At 43.2% G+C, this 26,693-nt stretch overlaps 1 protein-coding gene across 2 annotated transcripts in view; it reads left to right on the top strand.

The window, feature by feature from the left end:
* The window catches only part of DRC11 (dynein regulatory complex subunit 11), a 107,657-nt gene that overhangs the window by 49,545 nt on the left and 31,419 nt on the right, over nucleotides 1–26,693 (top strand). For both annotated transcript variants that reach the window (XM_023930581.2, XM_086898772.1), the window contains exons 7-11: nucleotides 11,404–11,488; nucleotides 16,740–16,853; nucleotides 20,473–20,548; nucleotides 25,890–25,996; nucleotides 26,208–26,300. In XM_023930581.2, the coding sequence (XP_023786349.1) occupies nucleotides 11,404–11,488; nucleotides 16,740–16,853; nucleotides 20,473–20,548; nucleotides 25,890–25,996; nucleotides 26,208–26,300 (475 nt within the window). The remainder of the gene's footprint in view (nucleotides 1–11,403; nucleotides 11,489–16,739; nucleotides 16,854–20,472; nucleotides 20,549–25,889; nucleotides 25,997–26,207; nucleotides 26,301–26,693) is intronic.

Here is a 26,693-nt window from a genome sequence, read left to right as displayed (position 1 = left end):
TCCAGTTGTTTCCCTGTTTCCACTGGCAGGGGGTTTTTCCAAGTTTGCACCCTGGGGACCACAGCAGTGGAATGTCTGATGGATTATAAGGCTGATTCAGGGCACTGTGGCTCCAGTGTGCCAACAGGATTATTTAACAGGCTGCTGGCAAGTTCCTGAAGTGAATTCCAAACAAATTCCACACCCAGGAGGTTTGCACCATATAGCAGAGAAAATTCCAGGCTTACACTGCAAATCAGGGGAGCTGAGGGGGAAGGAGGATAGAGGCAACAGGAGCAGGTTATTCCCTAAACCTCAAGATCTCCATGGTGGAATAGCTGGAACAAGCTCTAGGTGACAGCAGAACACTGACTGCAATCCCAGGGCTGGGAAATGTGGCAAGGGCGCCTGAGACAAAGCCTTTTTTAAATTTTTTATTTGATTATTTCCCTCGAGAGCAGCAGGCTGCTCCTTTGTTAGGTGGGCAGTGTGGGTTGGTGAGCACCTTAAGGAAGCTCTTCCCAGGGCAAAATTCACATTAAAGCCACTCTATCCAAATCCTGCACTCACATTCAGGGCTGAAAAGGTTTGATGACAGTATTTCTGTGGGCAGAGCAAGAACTTGCCTGAAACCTGAGTCTCATCCATTCCTTCCAGAGCCAATGTGTTTCAGTTTTACTGGGAATTTCAGCACGGGGGAGATTAGTCAGACTCCATCAAGCAGGTTGTTTTTATTATCCAGGTCAGAGTCCAGGGCTTTCAAGTCATGCTGCATTTCAGCCCTGTGCAGAGACAACAGAAATTCTAATTATTTATAGTAATTTACTCTAAAAACACCCAGCTATTATGGTTTGTGTGCTGTGTCAGGCAGACTTAGGATCATCCTAGGCTGAAAAAAGACATTTAATACCATATTAGGGAGTTTACTGAGTCTTCTTAGGCTCTACTTGTACAAAATAACTATTTCAACAGTAACAATAAGTACATCAGTAATATCTTGTGCCAAATATAAACTTGTCTGAATTTCCTTATCCCTGGAAGTGTTCAAGGCCAAGCTGGGCAGGGCTTGGAGCAACCTGGGATAGTGGAAAGTGTCCCTGCCTGGGGCATGGAATGAGATGAACTTTAAGACCCCTCCAACCCAAACCATTCCTTGATTCCATGACTTGAGCAAAGGGTGTAGAGCCATGAAAGAGCTGGTTCAGTATTTCCTGAGACATTTATGGAATACCAGGAAACTGCTTGGCCCTGAAATCTGTTCCAATACTCCCCTCTCTCTTCCCAGAGCCCCTTACTGACTCAGTAATCCTTTGGTGGCTTGGAAAGGAAGTTTACTCTCTTGCTTTGTGCTCCCCATCACACTGGGAAAACAACTCTTCCCATATTCAGGGGTTTTGTTGGTTTTTTTTTTTGGAAAGCAGCTCTAATCCAGCAACCAATTCTGAAGATGCTGTTTTAAAGCATGGCTGTAAGCTGAAGGCTGCAGTCTGTGTAGCTGCAGGAGTTCTCAAAGCATTCCAAGTCAAAACACAATTGTTCCAAGTGAACAAGAGAGTGAATTCCAGAACCGGAGTTGTGCCATGTGCTTACATGTGCTTCCCATCACAGGCTCAGCTCTCAGGGCTGCTGCAGAGGGGGTAACTCTATGCCCAAAATTTCCTTCCACCTCCATCCCCTCCTGGGAAACCACATCTAACAGTGGGTTTGCTCCTGTTTGTTGCAAGGCTGGCGCTTTGGGAAGCCTGGGAATATGCAGGAGCGGCTGATTGCGGCCTCTCCCACATGTGTGCCTGCATTCCCTTCCTGTCCAAGCCAAATCTTCCCATCCTTTGCCTGAGGGAGCTCTGCTGTCCTGCAGTAAGGCCATTCCAGACAACTGATCCTCTGGAGAGGCCTGTGAAGCAACACAGTCACATCTCCAGGCCTGGAAAACAAGACAAAAGAGCCCTAAGACTGAGCAAAGCTGCCCTGCAGGGCTCACCTCCCAACTGCACTTCCCACCTCACCTTGCCTGTTCCGCCACTTTGGGGAAATCACCTGTGGTTGGGCTTTCTCCTGCTTCCAAGAGCTCCAAATTCCCAGAGAATATCCCTTATATCCCTGCTTCTCCAGCCTCTTGGCCACGTTGCCAGCAACTCTTCAGCAGGACCGGCCCCATCTACCAAAGAAATTATTTAAAAGCACATTATTAAGCCATCATTTAAATTAACAATAATAAGAAAGCTGCACTTTGTGCCTATTTTTGATTAAATCTGAGTGTATCCCGCTGAGTAACGTGCAGAAGGATTCAGTCATTTGGAGAGGCAAAGGGGATTCAACTCTATCAGTCTGCAGAGTTCCAGCCAGTTTTGGGAGGCTATAGATCATGCACCAGAGCCACACCAAACTGGTACAGAACACTCCAGTTTTCCTCTCCCAAAACTGAAAAGGTGAGAGTTAAGGAACTTGGCATCTCCAGGCATTGCAGTGTGTTTCTTGGACTGCAGAGACGACTGGGGTTTGGAGCTAGAACTCCTGATGAATGGCTGCTCTTAATACCATGCCTGGCTTAGAGCTGAGCTCATCTGGAATGTTTCTCCTTGTCTTTTCCCACACTTTTAAATGCCAGAGTAGAGGTTCTAAATTATTTTTCCTTCTAGTTATTAGAATGAGTAACTCTTTGGTTATTAGCATTGACCAGAAGTTTAAACATCTCTAATTTTATAGATGGAGTCTGCAATATTCTCACTTTTTCCCTGGTTTTACACTCTTTGTACACCTGATGGGGATTTTTTCCAATAAGGCTGCACAAGCCAGTTGGGGTGAACATGGGAAAATCAAGCACTGTGACTGCTTTCATCTGCATGAAGTTGCCTCAGATTTATCATTAAATAGTACAAGTGTGCTTTCACATAAAGCACAGAGAACCAGATGGACAAGGCACTGGGGGTCCTGGTGGACAAGAAGCTGAGCCATGGGTGCTCCCTAGGGGACAAGAAGGGTGATGGGATCCTGGGGTGCATCAGGAGGAGAATTCCCAGCAGGTCAGGGGGGATCCTGCCCCTCTGCTCAGCCCCCTGGAGCACTGTGTCCAGCTCTGGGCTCCTCAGAAGCTCCTGGAAGGGTCCAGTGGAGGCTGCAGAGGTGATGAAGGGATTGGAGCATCTCTGAGGAGGAAAGGCTGAGGGAGCTGGGGCTCCTCAAGAGGAGCCACAGCTGAGAGGGGACCTCTGTAATGTGTATAAATATCCAAAAGGTGGGTGCCAGAGCTTGGACCAGGCTCTGCTCCATGGGCCCAGCAATGGCACACGAGGAACAGGCAGATGCTGATGCCCAGGAGTTCCACCTGAACAGGAGGCAGAAAATCTTTCCTTGGCAGTGACCAAGCAGGGAACAGAGTCCAGAGAGGGCGTGGAGTCTCCCTCACTGGAGGTATTTCACAATCCTGTGCCCTGTGGTCCCTTCCAATCTGGAAGAATCCCATTCTGGGATTCTGAGCAGTGAAAACGAAAGCAGTGTCTGGTTACATTCTTAAAAACTTCAGAATGCACTGTTTTCAGCTTCTCCTTTCCCACTGACATTTTCCTGCTGCATCACAAGGGCTTTTCAAGGCAGTTCAGGCTTAGCTGCAAATAGTGATTCCAGTTTTAAATGAATTCTCAAGACACTCTCCCAAGCAGTAATGCAATGCCTCAGGAACCTGAGCACTCTACTCTTTGGAACTCCTCAAGTTAAATCATGGGCAGGCAGCAGGTCAGGGGCACAGTGATCCATGAGTGGGACAGCCAAGACACAGTGGCTGAAGAGCATTTTAATCCAGAGAGGCAAAAACTGAGTTATGCCAGCCTGGGCTGTATTTCTGCACTGATACCACAGGTGTAAGGCAGAGCTACTGAAACGATGCCACCTTTGATGCCACCTCATATCCATCCATCTTCATCACACTGGAAAAATTACATCAATGAAAAGCACATCCTTCCCCCACAAGCAGGGTTGTCTAATCACCATATTCCTCCTACATGCTCTACTGTCCATTCTAAAAGGTGGATCAAAGCACAGAGCTTCTCTGCTCATTCCAGGCCCCCATTCCCAATTTTCCAGGCAGATGTAAAGGGTGTCCCTGCTGCACAGCACACACAGGGAGGCTGACATGCCCCAAGAGCACCGCATTATCTTCAGTTTCAAGTGATGGGCTGTGGCAAAGCAGGGTAAAGCAGCCAGGTTAGAGCCTTCTTCCCCTCCTGCAGGGATGCATTTTGGTCCACCTTGACTTCTAAGAAGCAAAAACAGTTGCTCAAATTTCTCATAAACAAATCCCATAAAACAAAATGCTTTCTTATAGTCCATTTCACTCCAAATCCCAAAGAAACTTGTGATGTTGGAGGGCAAGTTATTTCTTTTGGCTGGCCTTGCTAGAAAAAACCGGCATGCTTTATTTTCCTCTTTACAGGATTCATATTGTGTTAATAAAGCACTCTTGATTCCCTCTGGCTGACTCTGCAGGAAAACTATTCTCGCAAAGCTTCTAGTCTGGGTTAAAGTAATGTTGCTTAAAACTGCCCATAATTGTTTCAGTCTCTTAAGTTTAATGCTGAGCACTGGAAATTCTGCCAAATTCGAGTCAGGATTGGGCGTTCTGTGCTGGCAGGATAAGCTGAGCAAAGGTAAGGAATTCAGTAAATGTAGGGGGAATTTGACCTGGTGTTTCTTTGAGCCAGCTTCTGTATTTCTGACCTTGCTTGAAGAGAATGGAAGGACATGAGAGAATCAAACCAGACGAGAGTTTAATGGGAGCGCTCGTTATTCCATCACGGAGCGGTTCCTCCTCAGCTCTCCTCGCCGCTGGCTCCACAGCACCGCGTTCCTCCAAAGGCTGGAGACAGGAGGCTGAGACTGGAAAGGAGCCTGGGAACAGCCTGAGTGGGAAAGAAGGGGAGCAGCCCTCCATCCTTGGAGACATCCCCCTGAGGAACACAGCTCCAGTAAACGCAGGGTGAGCAACAGCTCCAGGAGGGAAGGAAACGCACTCAAGGAACTTCAGACCTCGAAAACCAAGCATGGGGGCAGTGCTGGATGTCCATTTTCCCTCCAGGGGCAGGGATGGCACATCCAGGTGTCCTCAGATCCATCAGGAGATGCTTTCAGTGTTATTCCACACCTTGCTTCGGGTTTCCCAGCAGCTCTGCCCAAGGCTGTTCTGCACTGCAGGAGTCAAGCCAAAAACCCTAAATAACCCTCCAGGGATCTGCTTTCCAGTTCTTTTAATCTTCTTCCCATTTCCATGCTGTGGTGGGTACATTTAGTGTCCTCTGGGTTTAACTGAGCCTTCAGCACAGCTTAGTTGGTATCAGCTCTTGCAAAGCCAGGATGTGACTTCTCCGGGTCCTCAGTTAATTCAAATGTGAGCTCTGAGAAAACTTTGGGTAACGTTTTTTGAGTGTGGGGAGGTACATGGAATTGCATGATTGCAGCAGGTTTTCTTTTAACTTAAGCTAATATTGGAAGAATTAGTCTTTTTGGTTTTCCTTGGCATTATTCATGCCCAAGATGCCTTTTATTTCCATTCAAAAACCTAGGAGTCATTTGCAGTGCTACCATTCATGTCTCCAATTATCTCAAGGAGAAAAACCTATTGCCATTTTAAACCAGGAATGATTTGTCAGAATTTTGAAGGGGAAAAACCCCAGATTTAAAAATCCTTTTCCCTTGTGGTTTTTACAGTAGGAATCAGGATAAGCAGGAGTCCTGGCAGAGAAAGCTCATGCCCCAGCCCACCTGAAGGGGAACAGAGATTCCCATTTTTCCATTACACTAATTACTTACTGCTATCCCTAAAAGACCAGAAGGATCCTTGGAAAGGTAATAACTTCATGACAAAGCAGAACAGATTCTTTAGCTGTAAGAACTCAAGCAGCTTATGAACAACTGCACTGGGTCAGCCAAAGGTCTACCTTTCCTGGCCAGTAACACCACGTGTAATAAAACTATCAGGGAGAATTACCACATTCCTCATTTAGGTCTGTCCCCTCCAACAACTGTTCCCAACTATTACTTGGCTTTGAAGTTCCCTTCTCCCATTTCAGATCTAAGGCAGGCACTGGGGACCCAAAAGACCATTCTAATTATGATAGTTACTATAATAAAGGATATCACCTTTCCCCACAAACCTTGAGTCCTCATTCCTCCATGGGAATGCTTTTCCTTGCACATTGTTGGCCTCACAACACTCGAGCTTCAATTTTCAAAGCTGAATATTTATGCAGAACAATAAAGTTTCTGATCCTTCAATTACCCTCCACTGAAATGCTTCCATGCATAACAACCACACGTACAAGCAAACACTGGGAGGATCAGGACCTGAGATAAAACATCAGTTGTAATGTGTCTGTGTCCAAACTCATTAAAGATGATAAGAAGCCCATGGAAATCAATCTTGCTTTATAAGTAATTCTGTATTTGCCCAGGTTATTTTTTCTGGAAATGATTTTCAAAGAGCTAAAGAGAGCACACACACAAAAAAGGGAAAAAAAAAAAAAAAAGCACCACCACAAAGACACCTAAAATAAACCAGCATTGCTATTTAAGCAGTCTGAGAGAATCCATATCAGGTGGGATTACAGAAACAGGCAAGAATTACAAAACTGATGAGGGTTTTATTTCTTTAAAGAGCTCCCCCCTCTTTGTTCATGTCCCTTTTCTGCACAGAACACCACTCTGTCCCTCCACTCAGAGCCTACACCATCATTCATGCCTCCTCTTCTGCACACAGCCCACATCCTTTCATCCCCTGAGAAGAGTTAAACACTCCTGTTCCTCCAAAGAACAATTTATTTTTCCTGACAAGGCCTTTTATGCAATTAGCTAGAGAAGCCATAGCCAAAAAGAAAGAATAACACATGTAAAACCACGCCAGAGAACAGAGTAGGTAGGAACTTGTTGAGTCTATTACCAGACAAAATGTTTAAATCAATGGTGTGTTCTCATAAATCAAAAGCCATATTTAGCCCTAACTATAACCATCCCTGAGCAATGTGGAATAGAGAGAAAACACTTTAAAAAAATAAATTTGAAGCTCCTGAAGCAGGGAAGGGAGGAAGCAGCAGATGAGACAAGCACAATGCAGAGTCATCTCCCAGAGAAAGAATTTATTTTACAGGTGAGAATGGAGGTGCCACAGCAGTCAGGGCTGAGCAGAGCCTGCCAATCACACCGACTTGTCCCAGTCTGGTGGTCATTTGGAGACATTACAGAGCCATTTGAAACTAGTTCAAACTTGGACATTTATATGAGGTTTGTGCTGTACAAATATCGAGCCCAGAAGAGCCAGAGTTCTTTGCTACAGATCAGAGACAAAAGGATTTGCACTGCAGACCATAAAAGATCATTCTTTTTCAATTACACTTGACAGGTCTGAGTTATTGTAAGAGGAATAGGTTTGGAGTAGTAACAGTGAACCAGAGAACATAATGTAATTTGAGAAACAGCACAAAAACCTCATCACATCCTTTTCATTTTCAGCTGGGAGTGCAAGATCGTATCTTTTCACCCCTCCATCCTTGTTCATCCCTTTACTCTTCCACTTGAGCTGCTTTGATTCAGATTTAGGGCCCCCATTCATCCCAATTAGATGGCTTTTCTGTAAAGCTGCTTTCCAAACCCATGCTCTACTTCCATTGACAGGATTTCACTGCTTTCCAGAAATTAATGGATTTCTCACATACCACAATTTCTAAAGGTCCCTTCTTCAACAGCATCCTTCTCAGCACAGACACCTTAGGCAGTTGTGTTAAAGCAGTGGCTCTGACCCAAAGAAGGATCTTTTTCCCTGCTGTGAACTCCAGCACTCCTCATTTTTATTTGCAAGCACAGGTCCCAAGCACAGGCTGCTGCTCAGTGCCTGGGAACAGAAAACAAGGAGCAGGTCACCCACAGGAGCCATCCTCAGCTCTCTGCCTGCAGCCTTTGGGCTCCTGAGGCTGTAAGGGCCTCCCCAGGCTGCTGCTCGGGTTTGTCTCACAAGGGGGAGGTTTCTTCCTAGCCATGTCCTTCCTTCTCACCTTATTTACACTTCTGTTCAGTCCACCATGCGATTTTATAAACTTCATTTGTTCCTTTAGGCAACTGGTTTTACTAGAATTGCATCCTCCCTAAGAAATCTGGGACAATTTGCTTCTGCTTTTGCTTGCAGTGCTTAACACATTGTCAGCACTCCCACTGAAGCAATCACACTGGAAATAAGAGTTGCTTCTTCCAGTTCTGGCATTTACACATTTTTATGAGACGCTGGAAAAGTACAATTGGATATTTTTTCCCCTTACAAATGCTGAGACAGTAATAAGTAACAGATTCACAGAGTTCTGACTTGGATCTAGGTGTCTCTGACATGTACCATGTCTTTCAAATATATTACACACTCTAATGCTCCTGTTATCAAGAGCTTAAGCTTTTTACGTTCTCCTCCCACCATCAACAGTGGAACCAGGGAGGATTCCCATCACCAAGCTCCCCTCCACACTTCCCACAAAACAAAGCAGCCTGCTGGGGCTCCAGCTGGGAGTAACTTCTTGCATCGTCTGGGTTCATTTTCTTACCCTGTTATTGCCTCTAATCATCAACACTTCAGTATTTCTAGGAAGTTTCAAAAGGGGAAGGTGGCTAAAAATTATTTGAACAAATATTGTGAAGCAAGCCCAAGATCACTCCACATTGTTTGGGACCTCCTCTTAATTCAAGAGCTGCTCGTGGGACACATCTGGTGGGACCCTCTTGAGCCATGGATGATGTGTAGCTTATCTGATGGCACAAAGATACAAGAATTTAAAATTATAGAGTGATTTGGGTAAGAAGGGACTTTGAAGATCATTTAGTCCCACCCCACATCTTCCACTAAACCAGGCTGCTCCAAGTCTCATCCAACCTGGCCTGGGACAATTCCAGGGATGGGGGGCAGCCACAGCTTCTCTGATTGCTCATTTTATCTTGGTGTTTCCAACTGCAAACCAAAGAATTTAGGTCCAGCTGAATCCAAATTAACATCCTAAGACAAATGCACGAGACAACCCATTGCGATGGCTCTGAGCAGAACGCTGCCAGAAAGTGAAGCAGGAATGAAAATTGAGATTCATTGCATTTAAAGTGGACTTTTGAGCAGGAAGATGAATGGCTGCATTTTTCTGGGCAGATTTACAGGCCAAAAGAATCCCTGGTTTAACCTCTGAACTCAGAGGGTTTCATAAAGGGAGGAATTTCCCTATCGGGGTCACGCATGTGAATTCCCAGGCATTACAAGATTGAAATTGTGGTCATTTCAACCTAGAAGAGAAAGGGGAAAACCCACAACAGGGTGGGAAGGGAAATAAAAGTTAAGAGTGCTGCTTCCAGACCATCAGACAGCAATGGACACACTCAAGAGAAAAGCAGATGCCCTGGAAGAATTAGAACATCAAAATGTTTGGTGCTCACTGCTCTCAGGTCGCTGATGGCCACGTAAAATCACACCTTGCATTGCCCTCAACCAGAAAATCCCAGCTATCCCTGAGTGCTTTCCATGGAAAGATGGGCATTGTCTTCTCCTCACCTCGATTTTTTTTTACATAAGTATCTGCTAAAGTTGCTACCAAAAAAGGTGAGAGGAGCCACATCACCCCAAACAGCTCAGAGGAGGAGAATCACACAGAAAATACAGATTATAAACTGGAAAACCCTTCCCAATTTCAGAACATGGTAGAATTTCTGCAGCACTCAGATACACTCACCATGCATATCCAAAGGTAAATATCACAGAATGGTTTGGGTTGGAGGGAGCTTTAGAAAAAATTTCATTCCAACCACCCATCATCTCCAAGAGCTGTAAATGATTTAAAAGTGAAAAAGGGAGTACAAATACCAAATGTAACTTTACTAAATATTGGAAGCTGGCCCTGATACCATGTTCAGTGGGCTCCCAGCTGATTCTTCTCCCACAGTGCATTTGCCTTTCCTTCCTCCCAGCTGGCACTGAAGTAGCAACAGCCTCAATAACAGATTTTGGGAATTTTTTTACTGTAACCAGATTTGTAGTAGCATTTAAAGCTGCATTTAACATAAAACTGAGCTATTTTCTGGCTGGCTGTAAAAAATGGAACACGAGCTAACATTAAATAATAGATCATGGAGGCTTTTTGAGGCCAAAATCCCATTCTTAATGGGTTTTTAAAAACAATGACAGCCCTCTGTTGATGCAGGCTGGTTTCTGGGAATGCAGTGACCAAGGATTTGCATCTGTTTGCATCTAGAACCTGTAACTATTGAACAAGTTAGAGCTCCCAAGCACAGATGAATGTTTGTTGATTCTGTCCTAATTGGTGTTGCATTAATACCAGCAAGAGATCCCAACCCTACATGTGGTGCTACAGAAACAGAACAGATGCTCTGTTCCAAGGATCTCAGCTTAAAACTGAGCCTGCAGCTTAACAGCAGCCTAGGAAAGTCCCTTAAGGTACCAGTTGTTTAAAAAAAAATGAAAACATTTTTAGGAATAGTGTTGACCTTTCTGAGCTCTTTTCTTCTCAAGGGAAATTTAATTTCATTTAGAGGAAACATAACCATGCTGTTTGAAAGTAGCAGAAGGGTTTTCTGCACTGACAGAATTTTCTTTGGAACAGAAAAATCTTCCTGATGTTACCAAACAAACAGAAAATCTTACACATATATTCCACCAAGCAACAAAAGGGAAAGAAGTTAAAGGGTTTTATCAGTATAAACAGCCTTTGGGCTGAAGTTCCTATTGGTATCTTTTAATCTCTTTGTGAAAAGTCTGGAAGCTCCCTGTGTTATCCTTGAAACCTTCCCACAAAGTCACTCATTGCCCCTTCCCAGCTTTCATCACTATCAAGTCCATTGGAAATTTAGGAGTGGTAATCCTGACATGGAAATACAGTCTGGAACTTAGAGATTAAATTCTGATTTAAGCAAAATAAATCTTTTCTAAGAGAAAAAAAAAAAAAAGCAAAAAAAAAAAAAAAGCAAAAAAAAAAAAGCTAGATGTTAAAAGCAGAGAGTTGGGCTATGAATATAAAATAATGTAAAATAACCTAATAACAATTCCCAGAATGGTTTGGGCTGGAAGGGACCTTAAAGCTCATCCCACTCCACCCCCTGCCATGGGGAGGGACACCTCCCATTATTGCTCCCAGCCCTGTCCAACCTGGCCTTGGGCACTTCCAGGTATAAACACTTTAATCTACATCTCTCAGCTAGGGAGGAATCTGCAGTCCCAGGAATTTCCCTGAGAATTTGCAGTTTTTGTTGGACCATGGGGTAAGAGGCAGGGATTGGTAAATGTCTTAATTCATTTAAAGGACAAAAAACGCTGCAGGGAGAAGCTTCCCCACTATCCAAAATCTTTATCAACCAGGTGAAAAATGATGAATTTTAATTTCTCTTCCACTTTTGTTTCTCCCACAGGCATATCACAGGCAGGTTTCCTGACTATCCCCCTGAGAAGACAGGTGGTTCCAAGGCTATTTTTATTGAAAAACATCCAGAGCAGGTACTGTCCCTCTTTTAATGAAAAAAAATTCCATGATGTTGGGGAAGGATTTGCCACAAAACGTGTCTGTTTATTTAAGTAGCAATTTTCCCTAACAGTGGCTCTAGCTCTCCCAGAACCTTATGGTTAAAAGCTTTTTCTTGCAAGTGAAAGAAAGGGATTTTTTTTGGTTTTTTTAAGGATGTTTCCAATCAGGTACCAAAATCTGTTCCCTCTCAGGCTGTGCAGCCACTTAATCACGACTGAAGGTGCTCAGGTGATGGCAAAGAAGTAGAGAACAACAGCAGAGAAGAGTTTCTTACGCAGGCAGGGCTAAACCTTGATTTACTGACAAGGCTCATTAAGCAAATTTAACATCCCAGCGAAGGAAATATCTGAGTTGATCTTGTGTGTTGTAGTGAACTCGGTTGTTTTTCCTGGTAAATCCCTCTCCTGATTTCTCTGGCTAATGGAAGTGGCTGATAATCTCTTCCTCTGATCATCTGGGTGTCATGCAGGGAAAGTGATTAAGCCCAGCTGAAGGCAGTGGTTGGCACTTGAAGCCTTTTCCACCCATCCCTGATTTAGTGTCAAGCAGGATAATGAGTCTGTTGGGGGAAAACAGGAAGCAGGATTTGGCCCCTGAGTGAATCAGTGTGCTGGGCTTGGAAAACTCTGAGGTCAAAGCCTGAATTCTGTGGTCCTGAAAGCTCCAACCCTAAGACTGTTGCACAATTTTTCTGCAGAAAAGTTTTGGTGCTCTAACACAGGTATGGTAAAAGAGGATTTTTATAGAATCACAGAATGGTTTGGGTTGGAAGGGATGTAAAAATCATCTCACTGCAGCCATCCTGACACCTTCCACCAGCCCAGGTTGCTCAGAGCCCCATCCAGCCTGGCCTTGAATGCTTCCAGGGCTGGGGAATTTTGGATCCAGTCCTTCCTGGGATCCCAGGGTGGAGCCTGGGGCACACAGCAGTCTCTGTGTGCTTTGTGGGGATGGAAGGACAGGCTAAGCCCAGCACAGAGCACAGCACTAACCATCTGCTGACTTTGCTAAAAATGCAGGAAAACTGCTGCAAACAGCTCCCTGTGCCCTACTAAAACTGAGTTTGGGGCATGCTCCTGGTTTTAGCCAAGTTCTGGGGCTAAACCCTGCTGGGCTCTGCTCCCAGGTCCTTCTGCTGTTCAGGCAGGCAGAGGGAAGGAGACCCTCAGTGAAGTTTTCAGCCTCTAAAGTAGAAACACATGCCAGAGTCCAGAAGACTTTGTTGGTTGCTGGGAGCAGCCAGGAGCCACCCAGCAAGTGGGGCTTACTGCTGGAGAAGGGTTTGGGGAATGTGATGCTAAATAGAGCTGCTGCCATCAAGGATTAACACAGCTTGGGAAGAAAACACTACCAGGAATTATTCTGAGCAGCACTGGATATGGAGGTAGATTCTGGAGAAATGAATTTAACCTTCCTGTCACACTCCCAGCTTTCATTTCTCACCTTCAGCTGTTTTGTTGCCTTTCCTGAGCATCTGCTTTTTCTTTGCATGAAAAAATGGAAGCCAAAAATCTGGCGAGCTCGTTTTACTGCTTGTTTTCCCTGCACCCTGGAAAAAAACCTTCCTCTATTTTCCTAACAAATTTTCACTAGCAATTATCTGATTTTCACCAATTTTGGGGCCTGTTTTTTGTGTCACAGCCTTTAGAGACCTCCACAATGCAGTTGGCCAGAGAAAGTTCAGTGCAATCATGATTTTACCCGAGTGTCAGACAAGTCAAACACTTTTTGTTCCACTGAGTCAGCTGCATAATAAAAAATCCCCGAGGCCACTGGGTTTGTTCCATACACTGGTCTACTGGGCAACATAGGAAAGGAAATCCTGGTCCCATGGAAGCTGATGGGAGTTTTGTCCTTGACTCCAGGGGGGACAGGAGTTCACCACCTCTTGTCTATGTGAGCTCCTGTGCAGGGGTTGGTTACTCCCAAGTCAAACTCCATGAAAAATCAAGACTGAACTGTATTTTAAAAGGGAGCATTTTCTAAGGCTTCGGTAAAGACACTTTGGGGAAAATAAAATACAAATTAATCACTTCACGAACCATTGCTGCATTATTATACATTCTATATTTCTTGATCCTTTGACAGTCCTGACCTTACTTGACTTTGTAATGTAGCTGGCCTTCTGCACAAACTGCTTCCATGACATTTTACAAATACCTTCCCAAAAGATGTGCCAAAGCCATCCCAACACAGAGTACCTGGTGCTTCAGTCAGAAAAATAAGCACTGTGCCTTGACTGAAAAGAACTTTTTCTCTCCTTTACTTATTCTTCCAGACAAATTTAACATTCCAGGACATCGGTGTAATCTCCCTGCATCTGTTCCAGATTTCTATCCCTAATGGTTTTTTATGTTTTGCTCCACAGATAATCATCAGATGTGACAATTTTTAGCTTTGCTCTTATCCAGCTGCCAACAAAATTTCCATCTCTTCCTGTAGTTCATTAAGTCTCATCACCATGAAGATAAGCCAAGAGAGTTGCCATTTTGCAGGCACTTCCCCCTCTCCCAGCTCCCCCTCATTTCCAATATAAAATAACATTCCAAAACAAAAGAAAGGTGTCAGAGAAGGACTAAAAGCCTTAAAATATTCCGAATATATCAAGTTAACCATGAAGGAGGAGGGAAACTGTACTTGGCCTCTTAAATTACACAACACTTAAAATATTCACCTACAGACAGCAATCTACCTTCCCTAAAAACCACGCTAAAAATCCTCCATAAAGAAGAAACATTTCCTAGATTTCAACAAAACTTCTTTCTGTAGAGTTAATATTCCATAAGAGAAACTTTTCCCTCCAGGAACACCACGCTGTGCCCCTGTAAAGTGTTTGTGTTCCAGCTGGTGTTAGAGCCAGGCTCTGGGGCTGCTCTCACCTGCCACATCATTCCCAAACTCACTCTATCCCTGCTTTTCTTTTATGCCCACAACTCTAAAAGGCAAGAAGTTCAAGTAAGATCTTCTTTCAAGGAATAAGGGGAGGGTTTATTCCTGAAGAAGGACATTTACCTGGAGTATCTGAGCCAACACCAAATTTCTTGTGTCTGAGGACAGCAGAACAAGTGAGTGCTGCTGGCAGCTGGAAGTTTTCCTATGCTTGGCTCATATAAACCAGCATTAGACACTTTCATTCATGGGCTACACTCTGGTTGAATGCCCAGTTCTTTCACCCCAACCAAAAGAAAAAAAGTAGATTTGCACTGCAAGATTTTAGAAACAGGGTTGAACTGATCTGGGTAAACAAAAGTCAATTAAACTTTTATGGAGCATCAGTTTTAAAGGAAAATGTCTTTTCAGCCACTGAAGAAAATGTTACTGCAGAAGAATCATCACTGGCACAACAGAAGTCCTAGGAAAGACTGGGAAAAAATAGGAAGAGGCTAAAATTAATCTGTTCCTGCTGCAATATGGTTTTTTCCTCAGTATTAAGAGTTTGCTAACTACTTTGCATCGTTTCATAAATTTCATTTCATTTCAAAAATAGACAACCTAGCAAAGAAAAGGGGAGTGCAGAACAACTTAGGAAGACATCTACTTCTCTTTCCACTATGAAGTTTTCTCCAGGGCAAAAAAAAACTATAGTAAAATGCAGGTGAATTGCCTACTAATCTCAAACTAACCTTTGCTTGCCATTCCCTTTTTTTCCTCCTCTGTTGTCAGATTGTTCAGGTATCTCCTTGCAGCTGGAGGGGAAGTGGCTCTGTATAAAAGAGCAGAAGCCACTCGAGGTTAGACACATGGGCAGCTTCCCCCAGCTCCCAGCCCTCTGCAATCTGCTTGGAGCAGAGGTGGGAGCAGAGCTGGAAAAGCTGCAGCAAGGCCAGGCAGAGGGACAAGGACACTTCAGTGCCATCACAGCAGGTTCATGAGAACAGAAACTCTGTCTCAGCCCTTCCAGTATCGTTCATCTGTGCAAAAACACGAAAGCAAATCGCTCCACTCGGAGTCTGGATGCACTTAAAATGCTGCCTGCAGAATGCAGAGGCACTGCTGCAAACTGAAACCTCTTGTCAATCATGTGTGTGTTTAGAGGTGTCCTGCTGGATAAAGCCACCCCTGAGACGCTGGGAATGGTTCTGGTTACCCTGTGCAGGCAGGGCAGAGCAGAGGTGGAGGGGACAAGGTTGGGTTTCTGGCTGCCTAGGAACGCTACAGTAAAGAATACACTCGGAGTAGCTCTGTTGGTTTTGGATACAACAGGCCTGCTGGGACACTAAAAACCTATTTTGAACTCCAGTCAATCTGTTAATCTATCCCAGGGAATGAAATGCTTCACTGCTTATCACCACAAGATGTGACTGAGCGAATGCTCAGGGTTTGAATTACCATATTTAATTAAATGTAAGATACTGAAATGCTTGGGGAGAGCCACTAATGAAACTGCCCTGGCTGCAAAGCACAGCCCTTGTCATTGTCCCCTTCCAGCATCCAGTGTTGAGTACATTAAAAGGTGTACTTGAGAAAACAAATATTTTCACTGTTACAGGAAACACATCTTACTGATGGAAATGTTTCATTTTCTACTCTTTCGCAGTACTGCTGGTATTAGTGGTCTATTAATAAGCTTCAATGGATTTTCTGATTTAGACTCATTAGTAAGTGATCTTAGAATTCCTCTCAGGGAAGAGAAAGCTGCCTAGAAACAAGAGAAGCAGCAAATTTTCACCCTCTGCCTTTTTCAGATAATAAAGTATAAATGGCCAGGAACTAAAGATACGGGAATTGATGGAGCTGTACCCAGTTATCAGCTGCTATTTGCTTGCAGGGATAAAGATGTTGAGCTATCCCTGTGTATCTGTCACAAGATCTCTACCCAATCTCCCTCACCCCCTAGAACAATTTCAGTCTTTAGCCATATGTTGAAATTAGACACACCTCAGGGCAGCCTTTTAAAATCCATCCCTATAAAAAAATCAATTTGCCTTACAAACACCAGGACAAATTCATAATCTGGGTCTGAGTCCAGAGGGAACTTTGAGTTAGGTGTCATTAGAATATTCTGCTTCTGGATGGTTTTCCATAAAAGCCCTCACAGTTTGGGGACACAGAAATCAGCTTTTTCCTAATGATAAATTGGATAGTCAGCACCTGTGCTGGAGTTTGCAGGGGGGAGTGTCCTCAGCACAAAAAGCCTTCCTCCTCCTGTGATGCTCAGGAATTGAGAGTGCAGCCTGTTGGGTGTTGTGTTTTCCCAATCACGTTCCTCCCCGTGTCTTTCAGGTCGCTGAAGAGCTGGCTGCCAAAAAGGAGAAGGAGAGAAAGGAGAAGGAGAAGAACGGGAAAAAAGAGAAACAAGAGGTCAAAGCGAAAAAGCCAGAAAAAGTTGGAAAGCAAGTAAGGCAATGAAAGCAGGCTGTGAAGCCAGAGGCAAAGCTCAGGTGTGGGCAGGGGCTGTTAAGTGACATTAAACTGGTCACCAAATTCCAGGCTCAGGAGACAGAACTGGCTGAGGTTGGTCTCTCCCAGCCTTTCCATGACCTCCATGGTTCTGGGGAATTTTTTACCTCTCATATTTTAGGAATGGCCACGACTGAGCTCAGTGGGAAGAGCTGATGGAGGTGCAGGTGGTCAGGGATGTAAATGGGGGCAAAAATACACTCAGGGCTTTGAGATCATTGCCAGGACAGACAGGTAACAAAGTGGTGACCAAGCATTCCCACTTTTCATGTGGGTACAGAGATGTTAATTACTGCCACCCCTTGCAGAATTAGGAATGAAGAGCCTGAGTCTCACTCAGATACCCACCTCAAGCTTGTGTGGATTTCAAACTAATTTTTAAACCACATCAGGCAGCACTGCATAAACCTGCAAATAAAGCCATGCATTTTCAGCCCATGTTCTCAGGACAGAAGTTATTTTTGCTGCAAATGTCTGTAGACACCATTTAATGTACAATATACCCCCTGAAATCTTTGAGATAAAAGGCTGCTTCCAAATTATTTCAGATATTCCAAATATTTCCAAATTATTCCAAATACTTCATTATTACACACACTTCCAAATTATTTCAGGAGCAGCTTCACAGAGCAAAACACCTGTGAAACAGAGCAGTGATCAAAGGGCATCTTCAAAAGCAAGCTGTGTGTCAGCTTTTGCTGAAGCAGCAGCTTTCATTTCTCACTTACTTCACAGTATAAACAAAAGTTGAAACAATATCTATTTTTTTTTAATAAGAGTTATTAATCTCTCACTAAATATGTGGAGGAGAAGGGTGAGTTTTCTAGGGCAAAGCATACTCTTCACTGCAAGTTTTACACAAATTAATTTGAAGGCCTAACCCCAGAGCAAATATATTTCAAAAAATTATGTTTTTCTTGGACAACATCCATTAATCTGGCCAAAACCCTCAGAACATCTAGCCAGGAACCTAAATTACATGAATTTAGGAAGCATCAGTCAATTTAATAGAAAGGTAGATACCTTAATGTTAACATGTAAATGAGTATCTGGAAAACACTGCTTGGGAGTTTGGGGTGAGTTGGTTTTGGTTTTTTTTCCTTTGTAAATGAAAATACCCAGCAAGCTCAAGGAGCTGAAGGAGCAAATACATGAATGTTTTTTCAAGGTCTTTTAAGCCTGATTGCTTAACTTTGCCAGCTAGGAAGGGTTGTGGCTGCTCCTGTGCAAACAGGAGATGTTTTTTTAAGTTCTGGTCACACATCTTCAGCCAGTCACTTGTTACTGTGATGCTGTCACAGCACTGATGAAGCTCCTGAAACTGGATGGCACCTCACTCACCTGCTTAAAAACCTGACTTTCACAGGATACAATATGATTCCTTCTTGGTTTTGCACATTTCTGAAGAACCAACAACAGCAGAAATGTGTCTCAATCCCTTTGCAGCCTCTGCAAGGATGTTTGGAATTGGGGTGAAATAACAGCGTGGAGCTCTGGGGTTTTATAACTTTATGTCATTCCCATCTCCTCAGCCATCACAAGTCCTGTCAAGTAAAATCCTGAGCCATTAGATCAGGTTCTCTACGGTTCATTGAGAAAGAACAAAGGCAACATTCTCTCCAAGGTTATAGCACTGACAGGGGGAAAAAAAAGAGTATCCTAGACCAGTTGAGAAGTATCTGGAAAAGTTCTAACAGCAGGACTCTTATTAAAATAAGTATAGGCTATAAGTCATAGGGATGCAGGCAGAAAAAAGCTCTGCTCCCAACTTCAGCTCTTAAAGAAAACAAAAGTTTAATCCCAGAAGGAAATTTAAGTATTTCTGAAAAGCCTGATAGCAATCTTCACAAAGAGTATTTGGTATCAAAGTAACTTCACTCTCTTTTCTCTGCAAGGTGCTGATTTGATTTCCCATTAGGCACCTAAGGAAAAAACAACCCATGGCTTCATCCCCACAAAATCCCACTTTCCAAAACCCAGTAACTTGTTGGGGTTTGTCTCACTGAACGTGAGCAAGGCTGAGCACCCCTGAGTGCCAAACATGGGACACATTCCTGTCCTTAGTGAAACCCCTTAGGAAAATGTCCAGAGGAAATGTGCACTGTGCAGCCAATTCAGCTTTCCCTGCTGTTGAAAGGGAATCAGCTGGTGTGGAGCTGCCTTTGGAAAGCCTCAGAAATAGATTGAGACTCTCATTTCCACATTTCTGCTTAAATTCAAACATATATTGCTGGTTCAAGGGGCCTTAACACATTTCAAACAGAACAAGCATGAACTGAATCCACTGGTAATCAAAAAATAAATGAACTGGTTTCAAAGGAAAAGTTCTTTTTATTATGTTGACTCTTAGGCTGTTAATTGAGGTGAGAGAGAGAACAGAACTGCAACTGTCCTTTAGACACAAGAGTGGGTTTGATTAAAATCAATTAAATTGACACAATGATATCCTTGCTATCAGTGTATAAAATCACTGAAGCAAATAACTAAAACAATTCATTGCCCTATTTATAACAATAAAATGTTGATGTGTCCTGTGGTATTGAGAGGCTAAAAACGAATAACCCATTTCTAGTCTGGTTTGGAGGAAATTTGTTTGTTGGGTTTTCTAATAATTGACACATTTCCTCTCAGAACATCATGGTTTAATAATTTTTTACAAAATACCATGGAAAAATGGTAAAAGAAGGATTCTGCCTACTGCAAATGATCCAAGGATGAACCTCAAAGTGCCACACCCTGTGAAACTGGGAATACATCAGAGTAACTGAGGATTTACCCTCCAACTTTTTGTTTTACTTAACCAAAACAGTTCTTGATGTTCAGTCAAGAACCTCCTGAGTCTCTTTCAAATGCTTCTCTAGGGTAGAAGTGATAAATGTATTTTGATTTTTCCTGTCCTTCTGGGCCCAAACTGTAATTACGGTAATAAAACTTAAATTAAAAACAAATATTTGATAACAGGGCTGCAATTGTACCTGCAGGCAGCAGATATGCCCCTAATTACAGGGTTTATTTAGGAAGGTGTTTAAAGTGCAGGAGCTGAATTTTATATCTTGCTGATAACAAGTGGTTTGCAGGTTATTTAGCAAAATCCTGATGTACCTTGTGCTGTCTTGTATAAATCCACATTCACCTCCTCCCCAAACAGTGATTTAATCTCCTTTTGTCAGCTGTTACCTTCATTACATCCTGAGACTTATGACTGATATAAGATGAAGAAACTTTGATCATTTTCTGGGAGATTTTTCCCTCAGAAATACTGGGTCAATGAAATAAAACTGTTTAGGGAATACGGCAATAGAAGCAAAAGTAACTGGAAAAATGGCATTTCAATTAAATTCCATTTAAATACTGCAAGTCTCCTACCAAAATTACATTTTCAAATAAGCTGGAGTTTAATCCCTTCTCTCATGGAGCAGCCTGGGCTGGTGGGAGGTGTCCCTGCCCAGGGCAGGGGGTGGGATAAGATCTTTCAGGCCTTTTCCAACCCATCCCAGAATTCTGTGAAACAATGCTGTCAGCAATTCCTCTCTTCACTTTTCCCCCCCCAATCTAGGTAGTGGATCTAAGATGGAAAATTGGTCCAAGCAATTTCCTGTCGATACTGGAGGAAGGAAGCTCTCAGTACCAAGGTCAGTAGAAAAATACAACAATTCCAGCTGGAATGTTCTCCCAGATCAGCTTAATTGGGATGTCATTCCTATAAGGTCAAGTGGGCAGCTGCCCAAACTATGGAACACTATAAAAATTAGGATGTTAGATTAAAAAATGGTGTTTAGGGAGTCTCTCAGTACCTGAGTCCTTCCAAGGAATCTGTCAAAACCATTGAGCTAATCAGGCAGGAAGGGACATTTCTGTGGGTGAAAGTGAACAAACTCGAAGCAAAGTGCTTCAATACATATAAAAAAGGCATTTTAGGATTTTCTGAGGGCAACAAGAATGACATCAGAATAGCCAATAAAGCAAAAGCACAATACTGTGGATCAAGTTTCAGCATCAGTGTTTTCATACTCCTGTCCTGTCTCTTCCAAGAGTGAGAATCAAGGGAAGAGTCTGTGGATCCCTTGGCAGCACCCACAGCTACTCCAATTATTTTTGATTATATGTTTGAATAGGAGGAGCATCTTCTCAAGCAGAGGCACAAAAGTATGAATGTGCTTGCTTCCTGCAAAGTGTGTGAAATGAAAACATAACCCAGACTTTCAGCAAGGAGCTTGGCTGGCTTGGTACCCCCAGAAGCAAGAATTTCTTAATAAAAATCTTGAAAGGCCATTTAGTTCTTTTCCAGATCTCTTCTATCCTCTCCTCTGCTTTTGATCCTTCTGTTTATCTCTTCAAGACTTGTCTTCAGTGCTCACCCTGATTCACAAGTGAATGAGAAGTCTTGCACTTGAGTAAAGTGGAAAATGGGGTTATGTTTTGCTGTATCTCTGCAGATTCTGTTCTGATACAATGTGGAAAAGTATCTTTTCTGCTCTTGACTCTTCAGAGTTAATGCCTTGCTAAAATTCTTGATATGAAAAGTCTCCATTATTCCCTCCTGCTGACAAATTACTGGCATCAAGTTTTCTGCCTGATTTGAGCTGGCTGGAGAGAAAGAAGTGAACAACTTGCTAAATGTGCATCAGTAGTTCAGCCTGACCTCTGACTTGTAACAATTAGGATTTTCTTACACGTTATAAATCACAGAGCAGCTTTCTGGCTAAAAAGGACCTTTGCATCCCATCTACTCTCAAATACCACGCCAGAACCCTGCTGAAGGCAGCAGGAGCTTTAGATAAGGATCAAATCCATCCAAACTTCTTTCCATAGCTGGCCAAGGACAAAATGGCATCTTGAACTCCAAAGCAGCCGTGGCAAGAGTGGGGCTCCCACCCAGCGAGTCCCCAGGGCAGGGAAGGAGCAGCGTGGAAGCAGCAGAAGGGAAACAGGAGGGCTTTGCCTTGGAGGGAACATGCTTGGCTGTAACCTCAGCACAGCACTGGATACCAGAGTGAGGAATAAAAACAGCACAGAGGCTGATGGGTGACTCTGATAGCGATGGAGACTCCCAGATTTCACAGCTATCTCGTGTAATAAGCCAGGGGTTTTACGAGGGGATGGGAGATTTGTCACCAAACTGTGTCTGAACACCAGCACTGCCATTCCCAGCAGACACCTGCTTCGAGCCCTGCAAATACAGAACTTTTCTGGGGTCATTCACACAGTGTGAGTGCCTCTGTGGTTCCCATTTCCCACTTAAACACCCACACATCTCCAGCCCATCCTGCCAAAGCTGGCAGCTACTCCCCAGCTCTGAAGGCACATGAGAAGGAGCCCTTTTCTGCACAGAGCACAACCAGAAATCCTCAGAGTGAAAAAGCTCTCTTGCAGGCTTCAAAGAATACCTGCAGTTCTGTCTTAGGCAGAGGAAGAGTCTATAAATGTGCAGTTAAACTTCAGGTGGGGTTTTTTATGCTCCTTTTCTCCTGGTGAAACTGGTCTATTTGACACCACACTTATTTTTGGTAAACAGCTGCTAATTCCTCCTTGCTCCACAATCCCCTGCCTCCTTCACAAGCACTTTGGGCTTTTCACTGCAGGCCACTCACACAATACTAACCTGGGAGTCATCAAAATTATTTTATTTTTAATCTAACCATGGATTCTTTGGTCATCAGAATCAAATCTACAACAACATCAGCCCACACCAGTGCAAGCAGTCTCTTGTATTTTTAATTTTAGGCTGCTTTCTTCTCAGTAGCAGAAATATTCAGGAAAAAAATAGGTCTGAGTTTGGACTTTCTACTGAGAGCTTTTTTCCTAATCTTAAGTAGAAATAGGTCACTTGCTATCAGCACTTGCACAGAAGTTCAGATTTATTAGTGTAGAAACCTTGAAAACAAGATTGAAGCTACAGAGCTTGATTAAGAAATGTTTGTATCAGGAGTAATTCAAAGCCCCTTATAAGTGTGTCTAAAGTTTACCTAAATGATAGCTGGCCAAACAACAAATATCTTTGTTTTGTCACACCCCCCAACACTTAATTTTGAGAAAATGTTCCCATCCCATGAAACTTGTGCTTTTATCCCTAGTTTACTTAAATAATTTTTAAAAATATAGATCAGCTTTGACAAAAACCTAAATATTTTGCTTACAAACCTTTTCACACTGTGTTTTTAACTCCTCTACCAAGCTAGAGCTGCTGCCTAAGCTTCACTGGAATTCATGAAGCCTTTTAGCCTCCTAGAACCCTATCTGGCAGTTTTTCTGCTTGCTAAACTCCACTTGCCAAGCTCCAAAAACACTTATTTTAAATGATGTTGTTGGGAACAGCCACTTTGTGTGAGATCTCCTTTGACACTGCAATAGCCAGAGTTTATGTGGGGCAAATGTAAGGCTGAGCCATTACCTCCCTCTTCCTGGGGTGTATTTTTGCAGTGTGAAGCAGCAATGTGCTATTTCCCCCCATTCTATAGATGACCAGTTGATATTTATGACTTGCTCAGTGTCACAGAGAATATCTGAGTTCAAATACTCCATGGTGTGTCCAAATATTCCTTTAAGGTGTGGTGATACTCTGTATTTTTAACCAGCCTTGAAAAGATTCAAATCCTTCTGCCAGGAGGTTCAAAGTGGTCATTTCAAGAGAAGCTTCATGCTTCAAATAAATATATTGCAATTGTTAGTCACAGCCTGTTCTCTGAAATTCTGGGATATTGGAGTTCCCTACTGGCCTGCAGAGCTGGGGTTCTGATTTAGGAGTGGTCTGGGCTGCCTCTGAGCCCTGAGCTAGCTATGCATATAAAACAATCCCAAAATAAGCATACACTATTTTAGAAAAGGTGACATAAATTTCACTGCATACACACAGACACAGAAATAGCTTCTGGAGCTGGCTGACCCTGCCTGTAACAAAATACCAGACTCTGCTGACCAGCCAGTGAAAACATAACATCCTTAGCCTCCTGACCCCCCTATAAAATTAACTTTGAAACATTTTGTTGATCTATAAAAGAATAACAGAGCATCTAACACCTATGAGTTATTGATCTCTCTACTAAAATTAGGCACCTCTAACCCAGTGGTTAATATAACACTCAGATAACTCATTGCCAGGTAATACCAGAGTCTGGGGGGACTCTCCCTGGTTTTGCCTGCAGTGGGTATTAACCACTAATCAATCTACAAAAAGACAATAAACAATTATGAAAAAAAACAGAATAGAAAAACCTACAGATCCCTCTATGAAAAATAAATATCTAAAGCCTTGTACTCCTGTGAAAACACAGCACTTGCAACCTGTTGACCCAGTCAGGAAAGTGTTTAAAAATTCACATAACTCCTCTATAACGTCCCCTTTCCCCAAGGCTGGAATTCCAGGCTGGAGGAGCTACCTCATAACTTGGGCAAATCAGCTTTTCCTCCTGAAATATTACATGACATCTGTCATGCCCTCTGTTGACCCACAAGTAATTGAAAGAAATTTAATGTCTGTACTTTGGGTTTTCTTCCAACACCAAAATATCTCCAGTCCTCCTCCATCCCCACCATTCTCATTCTCAGTGGTGAAATTAAGATTACTCACCTGCAAAAACTACTCCCTCTATAAACTTTGTAAAACTATAAATCCTCTGCGTGGAATTGGGCTCTGAAAATTTGTTGGGGAGGGAAAGAACAGCCAATCTTAGATTAACTAAAACTTGGATGTTAAAACCTTTCTGAATTTGCATAGTGCCTTCAGCAGGCAAGGGGTACAGGGGAAAATATCTGTACAAAACAGAGTCATAGAGGAGCCAATGTCTTAAAGTGGAAAACTGTCATTTCAAATCATTGGGAAATTGAATTAGCACATACAGCTGGAGATTAGCTGTCATTTAGGAAGATACAATCAGGGCTTCAAAGGCAAGATATGAATTGCCTTCCTTCAAATTAGCTCAAGAAGTGTAGGAAAAAAAAGAGGTGTTTCCATTAAAGTAAGGCACTTAGCTAATAGCAGAGAACTCAGATATGCACCAAGCTCGTCAGACTTCATTTAGTTTTCTTTCTAAAGAGCAAATTGCAGTTTGCCTCAACAAAAATAACGAGCTGCACCTCAGGATCATTAGGTATTTTATCACAAATAGCTTTTTTTTCCATCACCAGTTTCACAAATTTGCTGTGACTGGGTGTTAGGTCTCTTTATCACTACTCCTTTGCACAGCACTTCAGAACAGAGGGGCTGGATCAGGTGGGCCTTGTCTTTTTTGGGCTTAACTGCCTTTCAATTTCTGAATATCATTCCCCAAAGTGAAGCCTCTGTGTGGCCTTGTGGGTCAGCTGCAGGTAATTGCTCTGTCACACTCCCTGTCCCCTCCCTCTCTCCCACTTCCATGTACTCAGTGCTGGTTTTATTCCTATTCCAGTGCCCCTATTCCCATATTTCAGCCTCCTGAGCATCACTAGAAAGGCCAGGATGCAGCAGCTTTAACTGAGCCATGGGAGAACGGGGAAATTTGTGGTTTGAATTGACTCCCCTTCCTTTGGTCCCCAAGCCTGTGTCATGCCAAGTGACACTGGTGGAGAGCACATCCTTCAGGGCAGGAGCCATCCCTGTGCCTTCTTCAGGGAAAGGATTTAAGCCTTGTGCTGTTAAAGAGAATGAAATAATGCCAACATCAGGCATGGGACAGGGCTCCTGGAGACTGAGCACACTCCAGGCTTTCAGCTTTACAACCTCCAAATGACAATCTCACTATCCCATTATCCTCCTGAATTCTGATACCATTTTGCAATCCAAGGCAAAAGAAGAAATCCCTTAACCTCAAGATTTGCAGATCCTAACACAACGGGGCTCTGAACTTGCCAAGGGTCCCTAGAGCCTGCTACTTTCATACAGCTCATAATTTAATAAAAGCTGCCTACAACTACTCTTTCTTTTGCCTCCAGAAGCAGTTGGAGAAAGCAATGGCTTCTGTAACTTTTTCCCTTTTTTTTCTTTCTTTTGGATAACAGTCTTTTGGGAGAACAGAGATAACAGATGGGATTTTCTCCAGGATCATGACCCGGAGCTGATCAAAGGAGGGGAACGGGAAGAAGTGGAGGAAGAGATCAGAGTGCAGGTGTGCTTACAATAGCAAGAGGACACTAATCATGTGCATTACCTGTGTATATTTTTCTCCAGCTGTAAGAACTGGCCCTGGCACAGACCTTCCCTCCTTCCAGAGTCCCTACTACCTGTTCTTTGCTTTCACACTTGTTCAGCTGAACAATTGTCTGGGGTGAGGCAGAGCAGAAAACTGAGGAAGATTCCTCTGCGTTTGTCTTGAGCAGGTCGATGAAGTGATGCAGGAGAAACTGCTGAAGATCAAACAGGCTGTGGATGGAGAGACAGGTCCTCAGAGTAAAGCTGGGAAAGGTGTAAAGGTAAGAGCAGCAAGTTGGGAGAACTGAGGGGCAGTCACAATTTCCTACCCAGGTACAGTGGTGGTCAGTGCAAACCTCAATACAAATATCAAAATGTCCACCCTAAACATTTACTGAATCTCAAGTCAGGAACATCTGAAAATCTCTTCACCTGTGGGTGTTTTCAGGGCCTTCTGCATTAGCTCTTGTTCTTTGTATAAATATTGCTTAGGACAAGTTGAGCTACTCCAGAGATAAATCACTATGAGGTATTTCAGATTTTCACCCTCCTGAAATCCTTGGATGCAGTCAAACAGCAAAATGGAAGCAATCCCTCTCTTCAGGCTGACCAGTTCAGATTAATAGTTTTCCAAGGAAAACAGGGATCTGGAGGACAGTGAGTTTTCCAGCTGC

This window comes from Cyanistes caeruleus, chromosome 7 (assembly GCF_971803275.1).
Source record: "Cyanistes caeruleus chromosome 7, bCyaCae1.hap1.1, whole genome shotgun sequence".
Lineage (NCBI taxonomy): Eukaryota > Metazoa > Chordata > Aves > Passeriformes > Paridae > Cyanistes > Cyanistes caeruleus.
The sequence above is the reverse complement of the archived record's forward strand: the minus strand, read 5'-3'. Positions and strand labels throughout refer to the sequence as shown.